Source organism: Falco rusticolus, chromosome 5 (genome assembly GCF_015220075.1).
Source record: "Falco rusticolus isolate bFalRus1 chromosome 5, bFalRus1.pri, whole genome shotgun sequence".
Lineage (NCBI taxonomy): Eukaryota > Metazoa > Chordata > Aves > Falconiformes > Falconidae > Falco > Falco rusticolus.
In genome coordinates, this window is record NC_051191.1 from 34,718,263 (window position 1) to 34,733,052 (window position 14,790).

Consider the following 14,790-nt stretch of genomic DNA (forward strand, 5'->3'; position numbering starts at 1 on the left):
GATATCTGACATCCAAGTTCATAAGCAATAGGTGGAAAGAGAATCCTGGTATACCAGTATGTTCGGACATCAATGTCTCGATAACTGTAAAACACAATTTTTTGAACAGGTGCATAAATAGCTTCATAGGCCACACATTGCTTCAGCTTTATTCCAGAACAGGTTATGTTTCTCTGAGGATATTGAGAATATCTTTGTCCTGAGGAGTATTTCAGAGCAGTAGCAGTCTACCATTACAGAAGTGGCCTAGTAAAGTTACTCTGTTCAACCATCAGCTCCATGCAAAATGAGTAAGAGATTTTAAGAACATCTGTTCTAAAACAAATGGAGGCTGCTATAATTAGAGACTTGTACCTGCATATATCATGAGCATTTATTTTATTTTGGGCCATTGTCTCTCTTGTGTTAAATTCTTACAAATATTTCTGCAATTACTTTATTTATCAGTATTTCCCTCTTCACAGTGTCTTTTGTAACGGTTTTCCATTCCATGTTATTTGCCCCTTTAATAATACGACTACTGGTATTACAAATAATTACTGGCTCACAATGAGAACTGTTAAAATCCCTACTGCCCACATGTACACACTGGTTTATGTAATGGAATATTTATCCTGTTGTGGGAAACACAGTGACACAACTCGTGGCTCACCTTCTAGGAGTGAAAGCCACACTTACCCAGCATTTGTGATACCTTCCTTGCCTTGTTTACCAGGGTATTGAGATGGGGATTTCCTCTTTATTTCTGTAGGTTCTGTACAGATTAAAGGAGAAGATCCAGTTGTCACTGAGACAAGAGAAGGAAAAGAAGCAGGAGATCCACCTCTCACCCCTTCCCTTGCAGACATCTCAGTCTAAGACCACCAACAGCATGGTCCAGCCTCAACAGACTCCAAAGGTTGTCAATGTAGTAGTGGATCCTCAAGGCCAGTGTGTTCCCGAGCTCAAACCTCCCCTGTGTGTCAGTCCGTCTCCTTTCAGAATGAAACCTGTGGGGCTCCAGGAAAGGTAGGATGGTGCCTGGTGCATTCAGGATTTATTCTGTTTTGTTATACTGATGCTGCATGATTTCATGTGTGCATCTTCTGTCAATGAATGGGAGACTTTGCCATGCAGACAGCTGAGAAGTGGGATCATGGTGTCTTAATATCTGTCTCATGGGTATTCTCTCCTTTCCTTTTGTTTTCGCATGAACAAACGTCCAGAAGTTTGGGCTGAGATTGACTGCAGTACTGGAATTCTTTTTGCTAATTTGCTCTTCCCCTTTCCAACAATTACTCCAAAGAAATAATTTTTCATTTCCCATTGATTTGTTGCCTGTTTTGATCCTGGAGATCCTGGCAGAGGGCACAAGGGCTGATTATGTTTTGTCAGCAAAAATCTTTCTCATTGTCAGGGAGTACCTAGCACATGGGAAACTTAGAAAGAAGAAATATTCACACTGAGTGCATTTACCAATCTCATACAGTGTTCCTATTATTACCTTCAGATAATTTTTCTTCTTAAATCCAGCTTTCCATGATGGTTGGGATACAGTCCAAGGTCTACAGGCTTTACAAAAAAGAGGAAGAAGTGATTAGTAATGAAACCGCCCCTTGTGTGCTGCTCATCAGAAATACTTGGGTACCAAACCTTGCCATTCATTCTACGTTTCAAAAACTGGGCCAGTGCTCTTCTTACAAAACTAGTTATTCTTCCCACGGGAGAATGCACACTGACATCTGTCTCTCCTGTGTTAGAAACCTATATAATTTCTTGCCTGATGGCTGCAGGCTGCTTTCATAAAGCATCAGTGCCCTGAATAACTAATGTAGCATGCAGCCGTGCAACTGAACTCTTCTACCCCGGCACAGATGATACATGAAAGAACAGACGCCATGCAGATATAATGGGGAAATCAGAATGAAAAGGAGACCAAATGCAGCCTTGTCTGTGAGGACAGTCAGAGTCGAGCAGTAGCCCTGATTCAGCTTGAACCATGGGATTTCAATGACAGAGATTTTATCAATGGCTTAATGAGGCACAGACAGAGCTAAGGGAGAGGGATGGTTCTTCCATGAGTAAAAGGTGCTGAAAGGCAGAGCTGTCACAAAATATATGGTGATAGCACTGCAGCTACAAAAAGTAAGGAATGGAGGAAGCAATTAAATACATTTTGATAGTTTCTTTCATTCCACAGCACGGGGATTGCATATTAGGTTTATAATACCTGGTACCTAACATAGCATATGTAATAGTTGAGAGGGATTGGGGTGAAGGAATTTGTAGAGGGAGTTTGTACTTAAGAATCGGGGAAGAAATGTTTCTGTTGCTCAAACAAAGAAAGCAAAACCTATTGATCTAGGATCTTAATTTCCACCACCACATATAGGAACTCAGCATTTAACACTCCTAAACCAAATTTCATTCTTTACAAAGGCAAAGTTATGAGTCAGATGTGTCAAAATGGAGAGCTGAGATACAAAAAGGAAAGTAAACCTGATGTTTGATCAAATAAAACAGGCATTTCAGCTTATTACTACGGCGAAAAAAAGTTGAAAGAACTGAGCACTTCAGTTTCTACTGTAAAAAAACACTAACAGGTCGTTCTGAAAAAGTGAAAGCAATTGTGATAACATCCCATTCTTCCATTCTTTTTGTCTCGTTTAACACAGTTACACTTTCTGAGCCCAAGTCCACTTCTGAGAACTGGTGGTTTAAGTTTATTTCAAGCTCAATGATACGAATGTCTGGGGATGTGAGGGAGAGAACTTTAGGGAATTGGTTGTCTTCTCTTCCTCTGACATAACCAGCTATTATTATGTATATTCCTTATTTATTTCCTATTTCCTGTATTATGAACAAATTTACACACATTTTGACAAACAGAAGCATAGGAGACAAGAAGTGATAATGCAGCAACACGTACTGGTTCGGTCATCATCTAATGACCAGGTATGTGGACAGTTTAAAACCCCTCTCCACCTTTCTGCCCCACAACAACCTTGCACTAGGCAAGCTTGGGCCATCCTCATTACACATGGGAGCATGGGTCTGCACACTGCAAGCAGCACACTGCACAAGACAGTCTGCTCACAGCCCTTTCTCCATAATATGGAGTGGGGTCAAGCCTGCAGGTCCCCCCCTGCTCATAGCCACAGCCTGGGGCACCCATACAAGAATGTTTGCTACCCTGATTTTGCTTTCTGCCAGGGAAAGAAGCTCTTGGTAGGATAGTGTGGATATGGGGAGTCCTTGACAAACTTATCATTGTGATTCCTTTGGCCGGATGGTTCCTGAGCAGTATTTTCTAACTATCCAAACTCCCTGGTTTGATTCCTTAATTGCAATCCATGGTCATGAAATGCCTAGTAGGGTCCAGACCAAACTGTATCTCTCCAAAGAGAAATCAATGGACCGTGGGCCAAACCAGGGAGGGAGCCAACCACTGTGCCTGGCTATCTAGATGGGAAGTTTGTGACAGAATCTCTGAAGGATGGGGCAGCAAAGTCAATGATGCCTGCCTCAGCCTGTCCCAGCTCTGCACACTAGGTGCTGCTTCAAGGAGCATATCTAAATGCAAAAATATGGTGGACCTGAGTTTTCACAAAGCACCGTATCATCTTCTGGCCCTCTGAGCCTTTCCATTTTTATTGGGAATAGCATTGGCTGTTATGGAGGCAGACAATTTGTTAATGGATAACTGTGCCTAGATCAAAATGTTTCTGGGAGTTTGTCCAGCTTCTTAAAATGCGTTGTTCTTCTGAATACGAGAGCCAAGTCCATGTGCATTTTTTTCTGCATATCTGGAAAGGCTCTTCCTCAGCTATTTCTATAAGACACAGCCTCCCCAGCAGATTATGCAACATTTGCACTATCAAATGTGCAGAATGACATTTTTACGTGACATGTCCATGGTCCATACACCAGTGCTTGGTGCCTTGCTGAAGGACGTTATGAGGGAGTCTGAGCGCGGGGAGGCTGACACCTGCAGCTGTGGGCAGCACTGCCACTTCCCCTGCGCTCACAGTCTACTCAGCTCTGGCATCAGGGTGGCCTGCATTTTTTATTCTTTGGCTGTAGCTCTTGGAGGAGGGACAGTGGTCATATAACCAAGATGGTAACTGACCCTGTGACCTCAGGAGGGGAGTTATTTTCCTGGATGTTGATCATGGATGCATACCCATGTGCAGCATGTGGTTGGGGAAAGGATGGAGTGGTGGTGGCCAGGAGTGGAGGATGGACTGACAGGTGTGGAGGTGAGAAGGATGTTTGAACAAAGAGGCACTGGCCCCTTTCTATTACAGTTAATGATAGATGGGGCAGGCAAGTGAAGGGCTCGCTTCAGAGCTTCCTGGCGTCCTCCAGGTCATTCCGTAGAGTGCTTCAAAGTTGTTCTCTTCTGGTGTTTTCACAACTGCTGCTCTTTTGCAGCAAAGACCTTCTCCATCAGCAACCCACACAGTGCTGTTACTGACCGGAGGAGCAGGAGAGCTAATGTTGTCCTGTGGGTGTCTTTGGTGATGAACTGTCACAACATCATAGTGCCGACACCTGAATTTAGGATGTAAATAATCCTTCTCTCTTCCGTTATCACATAAATGAATATTGCATCAGTGTTTATTTTTCTGCTTAGGCTTTTACAGGTTTATATGCATAATATATACTTTTTCCTTCAGCAGAGTAAGGCTTCCTTTAATTCTGCTAGTTGGCCCAGAATTCATCTTGATAAGAATGGTCCCAGCCAAAATCAAAATCTGGTGAAGTGGGTTGTGATATTCTAAATTTCATTCTGACATGTCAGGCATTGAAAATTCTTAGTACAAGCAGCAAGTTGTTAAAACACAAGCATGGTGGAGATATAAATATAAATAAGTTACTACATCAGCACGATATTCACTTGTTCTACAACTAGATTTACTTTTTCTGCAGCCACTGCTGCTGTGAGTTTTAGTTCCAGTATTGTTTGTGCCTAGGACAACTGTATTTCAACTAACTGGTACAGAATGTACTGCTTTGTTCAAATTAGTTACTATCTAGCATGCGAAAGTACATGGAAGAAAAGAAAATGTGGAAAACAGCTCTTCTACTGTGTGCGTTAAAAAAAACAAACAGTGCTTTGGAAAGCTTTTGCAAACATTTGCATTCCATCCTAGCCACAAAGACCTAAAACTGTGGCTATTACACCTGAATAACCAGTGGGAAAAATCACAGCACAATGTTTTCTCTGTCTATTGCGTATTCATTGGAAAATTTTTCTGTCTAAAAGCGAGAGCTCCTCATGTTCACAAATCAGGATGCTATGGGCATGCAGGACTCTCATTCAGACCAAGTAATGTTTTACATGTGCTTCATGCTAGTTTTTTTTCTCTTTGCAAATAAATACAAGAGAGTGGATAATATAATAGAAGAAAAGGTTTGGCAAATAGAGCATAAACCTGGCAGATAAGTGAAATAACAAAATATTTTAATTTTTTTAAAATGTGAGATAAAAGCATTCTGTAATGGTATGGAAGCACTGCTGTGACACGGGAAAACAGAAGATAATCTGTGGAAGGGAAGGCAGGCAACGCCAGCACGAGCAAAACTGGAGGAGAGAGGACTGCTCACTGACATCGTTCAACATACACTATGCAAACAGGTCTGCAGCCTCCAGAGAAAATCAGCAGGAATCAGAATAGAGAATAGTAGTAGGGGGAAATCACCTAAATCAGTGCCAGGTGTAACTCCCTACAAATGTAACAGGTAGGACTAAATCTTGGCCTGACCTTGACCATGAGAACCGTGTGTGATGTTACTCTTCCCCACAAAGCAGGGCAATGCTATAAAAACTATGTCACAGTTAACAGGCTGTAAGCAGTTTTTCTTACCATCCTAAAGATGCCTGTAAATTGACAATAGAATTCTTTGTTCCTGTTCTAAAAAGTATTCAGTGGACATACAGTGAGTATAGCTCACTGTAAGTGTAATAAAAGTTAAAATAATGTGCTTTATAAAGCTGCTAAATGCTCACCTCTGTCCACTTCCTTATAAGATGAGAAAGAAGGATAGTCTGATGGAAAAGAAAGGCAATATATTTTTAAATAATTTAAAAAAACTTAATCAGATAACCCATAGTAGTCTGTGGAACTCACTGACAAAAGACAAAGTTTGAATCAGGAATGTGTTAGCAAGAGGTACTTACACATATAGTCGCACAGTAACAGAGAGCAGTTACTGTTCTCGGTCTGCCTTTGGCATCCTTCCTCAGAAACATCTTGTGTTTGACAGCTTTATAGAGAAAATCATGGACAGTTTGGGCTTCAGGTTTGGAGGTGGAAAAAAATTCCCATGTTGATATTGATAACTATTCTCTTTTATTAGTTATTCTGCATAGACAGATTCAACTATTGTTCTGGCCACTTCTACAGTTTCTATGCCCTGTCAATTGCCATCTGGATGACAAATGCTGTGGGTGACAAAACACTAACTGTAATACCTGTTTTCCTGGTGTTAGAAAAGCAGGATCTATTAAAATGAATCACTATTTTGACAATACTGTATACCAAATAAAACCTCAAAAGAAATGTTGGAACCAAGCTAAAGCACCCGATGTGCTCTTTACCTCATTAATATAATGGCAGCTGCATCTCAGGATGCCACTGTTCAATCCAAACTCCACTCTAATAGATGAGAGAAATTTCCAACGATTCTCTCTGGTTCTGCTCTGATTTTTAGGTCACAGAGCACAGTTGCTGCAAATATAATTACAGTGTTGCTGATCTGTTATCTTTATACAAAACCATCCATTGTGAGTAATCATTTTGAGTAATGCTTAGAGGGTAGCACCTTGCAGTTGGACTACTGTAAACATGCCAGGTTTTGTAGTTTATGACACAAGCATGGGAACTTAATATGTTTACAGGAAGGGGCCTTGAATTTCCTGGCTAAAATATACTAGCTTTGCACAGATTTGGAGGGTAAATTTACCCTATTGTGCAGAGCGGAATATGCTTTCTGCATTCTTCATTTAAAACCTAGGGATTGTTTTCAGGAAAATGTCAGTGTATTTGTTCAAAATACAGCTATGTATCAACACAAAAGTACTAGCTGGAGAACAATTTTACAGTGATTTCCTATCAGAAGGAATCTGCAAAGAACCACCGACCAGTAAACTGGAATTTTTGTGCTTCGGTCCATCTCTGCCACCAAGTCATTAAAGCACTTTGGACATGGCACATAAACCTCCTGTAGCCATGCTCCCAACCACTGGATTGAGGGTGGCTGCTTGGCATGTCTGTCTGAAGGGATGTAGTGAAGATGAGAACCTTATCCAGAAGTACAGTAAAAGTCTTGCATGAAACTATTTGTCCACATCATTTCAGAAGAGTGAGAGAATACCAATAAAAATAAAAATCCAAAAACTTTCTGAAGGACCTAAAAATGCACTTTTCTCATTTGTCAGACCTCTCAGCTATATTCTGTCCTGATCTATAAGATGCAGTAATAAATTCCATACACCCAGGAACACTTATTGCACTGAGGCCAGCTGGCTGAGATTAATTTGTGTCCATACTGCCAAGCTCCCAAAAGAGCCAGGGCTGGATGCAGACTGCCTACCAGGAATGGCTTGTGCATGTGCTGGTTCCCAAATGGTGCCAGTGAATTGCTTTGGCATGCTCTCGTTGGCAAAAGCTAAAAACAAACCAGGGCTGCAAGGCTTGCTATGTAGCAGTATCATTTACCAAGTTTCAGTGCCTGGGATTGTTCCCCGGTGCTGTTTAATTTCTTTTTCTAGATGTAGCTTGCACATGCAATGTGCGCAGCTGGTGTGGCAACTCTCATGAGGGGAGCAGTCCTGCTCATGGGCAGCTGCTCACGGGCTGTGCCTTTTAATAACGTTCCTTACGGCGCAGGGTCTCCCCGCAGCCTGGCGTTGTGGCTTCCCTGTTCCTCAGGCCATCTCGGCTGTCTGGACAGCCACACTGCGACAGCTGGCACCTGTTCTCTGGGCGACAGGGTAAGAGCAAGGGCTGAAAACTTGGGCTACCAAGGTGGGATAAACTGGTCTGAGAAACAGGGAACATAAAGTGGGATCCAGCTCCAAGGGTCGCCTGCCCAGTGCCTGAGAAGTCTTGTTTTAGCACATGGATTCATGACTAGAGGCAGAGTAACGCATTACCTCCAACTTGCATCCGTGTGACATTTCTGTTAGTGCACGGTCAATCTGAAAACTTTTTGCAAGCACTGGACCTCTGAGTTGCACAAACGCCTGTTCTGTCCAACCCAATACAGACGTCTTTGCTTATCTGCAGGGTAGGAAGAGGGCAGGAATGTGAATTGTCCCCTTGCTTCGGAGGGGAAGTGAACTCGGGCACCAGCCTAACAAAGACGCTTTAAAAACCACGTTTTAACTGTTTGACTCCTGGCTGGTTGGGAAAGTGTTTTGGTTGTGGTTAGAGCTCTTTGAAGCAAAACTCTGTGGGAGTTATGATCTAAATAAATAGATGCGAATAACTATGTAGCATCGCCCAAACTTACACCCACAGTCCGTTTCCCTGTGTCGCTATCACATTTTGCAAATTACTTCAGATTAGCGTGGGTAGATGATACGTTTCTGCTCCTAGCTCCCTCTCTGCTTTAAATTGTCCCACATCCCTTTTTTTCTTTTTGTACAAAGAACTGAAAACTCTTCAAAGCATGTTACATTAATTTCTGGGAGCGGATAATTCAGGCAAATTAGCCCACCCTAGTTCAGGTAAATTCTGGTGCAGCTTCATAGCCATCTTCTCTCAGGTTCCAGGGAGTGCTCCATTTAGCACGCAGCCCATGCCTACCCTTGGTTTTGCTTTTACTGTCCTCAGAGGTTTAGTCAAGATTTTTGTAATAATTTTGTTGTATTCCCAGGTCTCTTATCTGGCATTTATTCTTGTTACTCCAGTTGCTACTGGTTTTAGCTTGTACACAGGAAACCGCAGTGCCAATCAGTGTCGTTCCCAAGGTGACAGGAAACCCTATTTGGTCGGATGTTGATTGTGCTTGTCTTTACTGCTCCACCCATAGCATTTTCTTCCTTTTTGGCTTAAGTTAAGACAAATTAATCAGTGGCCGCCATCTGGTAGACAGTTTTGGAGGTTTTGCAGTGATTCGTCCAGCTGATCTTTTGAAAAGTCACACACAGCACAAGAAGCTGAGGGGAAATAGCCATGTGAATATTTAAATGCTTCTTGAGCCCTAGAATGACAGGGGCTGTTGTTGCCCTGGACACCCGAGTAATTGGAGTTGTGTAACTCCCTTGTCTCATCCAGCAGCAAGTTTTGGTTTTTTAAGTGCTGCTTGGTCAGAGGGTTAAACTGTTGCAGCTCTCCTGCAATTGATTTCCTCAGCTCCTCTCTGCCTCTACTCCATTTCTATGGTTGACCATCTCAGGCAGGGTTTCTGTGACTGCTTCACCAGCTGTCCTACTGTGCAGGCAGAGTGGGACATCTGCGAAAGTGAGGAGATGCACATTAGCTGAGCTTGAATGCTCCAAGTATCTCGGCTCAGCCTGTAGCAGGATGTGTCCATCTGTGACTTTTGCAACCAAATATATCACCTTTTCACATGGGTGGGTTGGAAATGCCGTGCTAAGGGACAAAGAGCAGGAGAAGATCACCATTTTCTTTATGAGACTGAGTTGTAAGCAAGATGCGGTACATTGCATCTCATGAGCCCTTGATAGAACGCACAGTTACTGGTTTCAGCAAAACAAAGAACTGCTGTAGAAGGAAGCACCCATATCAGATATACAGTTTTATATTTACAAGGAATGTTGATTTCTCAGATCTGGGGGGCTTTGACAAATGCTAATGCTTCAAATTAAGACACAAATATTCACCTTCCTTTTTGTTTTGGAACTGATCTTGCTGTTCCTTCTGGCCAACTTTTCTGTAGGGCAGCCTAAAGCTGAATTTAGTTCAGTTCCTCTTAATTTAAAATGTTAGGAACTGACACAGAACACAGAGAAAGACAAACAAGAAAAACATCAAAGTGCCTTCAAAACTGCAATATAAAACACCCAAGTGTATCTTTGAATTGGCATGAAGTACATGTACTTCATGCAAGAAGCCATGTACTGGATAGTACTTACAGCTTATATTGTAGCCATCAGTTAATATTCCAGTCCATGACTCTCTTCTTGGAGTACAATCATAATTAATTTTGTTTCTGTGCATTGTCAAGAGGACACTGGAAAATTAAAAGTTGACAAGTTATACTGCTTATTTTTGGAAAAATCCAGTTCTGGAAATTCAGCAGAGATCTCTTACGCAGTCAGAGCTAGTATGTACAGAAAACTTAACATTGCTACCTAGCAGAAGTGTCTCTTGTTTGCAGATCTGTGGGTCAGACTATTCCTCAGCTTTTGTGGGAAATTCTCTTTAGCACTTTTATTAATATAGCATCTGAGAGCCTGGGTCATAGACCAGGACCCCTCTGTGCAAGGCTCCATATGCACACAAAAATGAAATGATCCTCTGTCCAAAAAACTTACAATCTAGACATCAGACAAGGTAGTAATGCATACAGTCAGGCAAGCCTCAGGAAAGGAAGAAGTAATAGCATCACGGCAGAGAAGAGGATGCCGGGAGTATGCTATGAGAATGGCTTAGCCCAAGAAACACTGCCCTGAGGCAGTAGCTGATTTCATACGACACTGACATTTCAGCCAGGTTCTTGCTAGAGTTGTTTGTCAGCTTTGATACCACCACATCTGAGATGATGCATCAGTTAGGTTTGACTTTGAACCTTAGCTGAGTACAGCCAAGAGATTTCAGGAACTCTTTTTACAATTTGCATACTAAGGCAAGTAAGACATTAACTGGTTAAGTGACTGATCCAAGACGATATTGCAGATCAGGACCCTATCTTCATAAATTATCTGGACTTTTGAACTCTTCGTTCAGTTCTCTAACCAGGGGAGTCTGTAACAAGCTACAGCAGTGATATTTCTTTCTGGGACAGGGACTTCCCTTATGTTCCCTATCAAAGAATATACTTTTGACGCTTAACAAACAGTGTATTGTTGTTACTAATTTATGGTAGCTATAATTATCCCTGTTATGTTAATATTGTGGTTTGATAACAGGAGCAAAACAGAACACGACGACTTCAAATGCCTGCTCAAATATGCGATAGGCATCAGAAGGGGAAGTACTGTATATAACTCCCACACAGAAAAATGTCGTTAAGTACAATGTTTCTCTAGGGAACTCGGTCCCGGTGCTTTGGGGTAACTAGTAGCAGCTCCCTGGAAAGCCACGCTGCCAGCCAGAGATGGGGACAGTGCTGGGCAGGAGGCAGCTGAGCCTGCCCCTCTTCCCCGGGCTGGTGCTTCCGCTTCCCACCATCCCCGGCAGCCGCATCTCCTGTCTTCAAGATGTCTCAAATCCTTCCTGAGCTGTAGTAAATTCCACAGGAGGACTGCTGCATAGTCCAGAGGCTTTCCGTTCCTTTCCCTGGATTTGATAGTGGATGTAACAGTGCGCCCTTACAACAAATGAAGGAAAACAATCAGAACAGCAGGAAAGTACGCAACAGCTAATAAATCCAATTTGCGTGGTCTTGTTTCACTTTAGGCTCTATTTAGCTTGTTTTGCCTCGGTGGTTTTACGGAGGTGTCTGGGAAGAGAATTTGGCCCACAGAGCACAATACTGAATAGGTTTGCGAAAGAAGGACCCATTGTGAAAAGCAGAAAGCTGGTATTGTAATTAATCCCAAAGGTAATCCTCTGGCTACAGGGAATGCATTTGCAGTTTACGGATAAGATCAGAATAAAATACATGTTTTTTGCTTCATCAGAAGGATTTTCCCAAATGCAGATGGCCTAAATACCCCTCTAGTCCCCACATCTATTGTTCACTGTTGTCCTGGGACAGTGTGGAGGTCATAAGGTGGGCTAAGGAAGCTGTCTGAAGGGAAAACCCCAGAAAAGAAGACACCAGACACAAAGATGTGGAAGCAACCTTGGTTCACGACAGTCCTAAACTATGGATTGCCAGAAGCTAGAGGGCATGCTAAAAATAAGTAATGGTGTTAATTAAGTAATGGGTGATTCCTGCTTGCTTTGTTCTTGCATTCTTTCCCTAAGCCTCCTCTTGCTGGCCATTGTTGGAAACAGGATATTGGGCAACCTTTGGTCTTACACAGTACACCAAGTTTACGTTCATATTTCTACACCACTCCCTTCAATATATGCTAATCTGACCCGTGTTACATCATCAGCTGTATGGAGCCTTGTGTGTTGGGAATGTTTGTACTGAGATAGATGGGGTGGAAGCTGAGCTGGGAGGGAGTTTGGTTTATCCTTCAGATATGACTTCTCCTTCTTTTTCTTTATTTCATAACGCAATGTGCATTTAGAGTAACAGTGCTTTTATTGGAGTCCTCACATTTCCCTCCTCCATTCAGATTCAAAGAAGTAAATTTAAATAAAGTGATTTAAGTTCCTTAATGTCATGATTCCTTTGCTAATACAGAACTATGAATCTGAAGCAATTATAATTATTTCGCTCTGAAATTTCCAGTCTGTACTGACTCATTCATGGTGCATATGAGGAAGAGTGGATCGAGAAAGCCTTCGTTCTGGTCTGTGTCTTCATCTCTGGGCACAGGTACAGGTGCATTTCCCTCCCCTAGAGCTCAGCTTATGCACTCCCCTATAGGAACATCTCTGATGAAGGTAGGCAGTGGCCAAGGCCTTGACCTTCAAGGGATCTACTGAGCTCCATAGAAAGGAACTCCAGGTTACTTACCTGTTGGTTCCTCATCAGCTGCTCAGCCCTAAATGGGACTGTACAGCTTGGCAATACCTCTTTTAAAGGTCTATCTAATCTCTGAAGTGCAAGATAAAGTAGGCCTGGGTATGTAGACACTTACAGCTGTCTTCTAATAGCAGTCAAGCATTGCTCCATTTCAAATAGCAAGCCTAAGTGGATTTTCTACACTTCATTTTCAGAGGGAATCCAGGCACTTTGCACATTAATACACTTGTTTGAGCAACCCTTTCTGTAGAAGGCAAGGCTGGAAAGTCGGACTACTAAAATGAATTGGGGGGGGGGGGGAACAAAAAGAAAAAAAAAAAGCTGGAAGAGAGAAAGTTTTTTGTACCTAGCTTAGGTGTAAGCTCTGGAAACTTCAGAAGCAGCTAAATGGCTGACCTGAGTGCACATAAACTGTTCCTGTCTCTAAAAGCCTAAATCCCATCAACTCGTAGTATAACTTAGCACGTAAGTCACTCCAGAAATGGGACTGTGCCTTCCAAAGTGTGTGAGCTAAAAGGATTTTTGGTCTGTACGGGCAGCTTGAGGTGCTTCATCCGCGGTGTGACTGAGTGGAGCAGTTTTGTGGCTCCCTTCAGAAGTGTCCATAGATGGCGCAGCTTCGTTGAGCGATGGTATGGGTCTGGAGGTTTTACATTCTGCAGGAACTGCTGCTGCTTAGTAATTTCTTCGAAGTGCACTAACAATTAATTTTTCTGCTTAGAAATCTGTGTGACACTTGCAGTAGTTTAAAGATAATGAAGACCAAGTCAAATAAACAAGGAATGTGCTTTTTTATTATCTTAAGGTTGACAGGGTGTAGTAAACGCCTCTTTTCCCAGATGTTTCTTCCTGTCTTTCCCAAACGGCAAAGGCACTAGGAAAGAACTCATTGTACTGATTAGTCTTCAAGTCACAATAAAAGATAATTCTCTCTTACTGATACTGTCGGAAGATACTGCCCATTTACATTAAGAATACTCCTACCCATGTCTTTTTCCAGGTCAGCTGCTTTTGGTTAAAGCCTCAAAAGAGTACTGAAGGACATTAATGTGTGAGTAGGCTATATATTTGCTTTTTCGCATCTAAGGGTTGTAGATTATATTCCTTAAATGAGCAGCAGGTGCAGGACAGAGGTAGAGTTTGTGCATAAGAGATTAATTAGTATAGAACACATGAAGCTAAATAGACCTATTGGTAAGGGGGGGTTTTTTTGGTTGGTTTTTTTTTTGGGGGGGGGGGGGGGTGGCACACATGATGACACAACCCTCAAACACTTTTTTTATCTAAAAGCTGAAAAATCTAAGATCAGTCCATGATTTATTTGTTTACCATAGGGCTGACCAACTAAATAGGGAAAAATCTGTTAAGCACTTTTAAAAAAAACACTTCCTAGAAGCTGTTGCTGTAGCATTGCACCTCTCCATTCTCATTTATTAGATTAGTTCTCTTAGATAGGCTACAGTTCTCTGAATATTGCAGGCAAGCACCCTCCAGGCATGCTGTAGTGCTCAGCAAAGAAGTGAGCCTTGCATGTGCTGGGAAAAGTAATCAGGCTTTGCACCTGGACAAGAGATCTAAATGGGAAATTATGGTGCCTGGCCACAGCTTCTCCAGTGCATCGTGGCAGTACTTATGAACTGAAATCGTAGAGGGGCAATTCGTGCAAGTGTGACAAAAAGTATATTGCAGATTGATTTTTTTTCTCTGATTTTCAAGCAAAAGATACAGCAGACAGGATATGTGGGGATTTTTAACAGCTCTGGTTGCCTTACCTTAAATAAATGCATTAATCTGTGCATTAGTTTAATCTGTGCAATGCTAGAAGCTAACTGTTACTCCTCTCCATCTTCTTTTCCATTTCCCTATTCTTGTAATCCATTTTGTTTATATTCATTGTAGCTTGGTTCAAATTAGCATGTGCATCAATCGGAGAGAGAACAGGTCATCTAGTATGTTTCTGCAGTGAGGCCTCCAGTATGAAATAGAGTAATGCTTCAATGCAAGCAGATAATAGCAATAAACAAGACTGCA

General features: G+C 42.1%; 1 protein-coding gene across 5 annotated transcripts in view; it reads left to right on the forward strand.

The window, feature by feature from the left end:
• Nucleotides 1–14,790, forward strand: part of PTPRR (protein tyrosine phosphatase receptor type R) — a 148,384-nt gene that overhangs the window by 89,438 nt on the left and 44,156 nt on the right. For all 5 annotated transcript variants that reach the window (XM_037390050.1, XM_037390051.1, XM_037390052.1 and 2 more), the window contains one exon: nt 752–1,008. In XM_037390050.1, the coding sequence (XP_037245947.1) occupies nt 752–1,008 (257 nt within the window). The remainder of the gene's footprint in view (nt 1–751; nt 1,009–14,790) is intronic.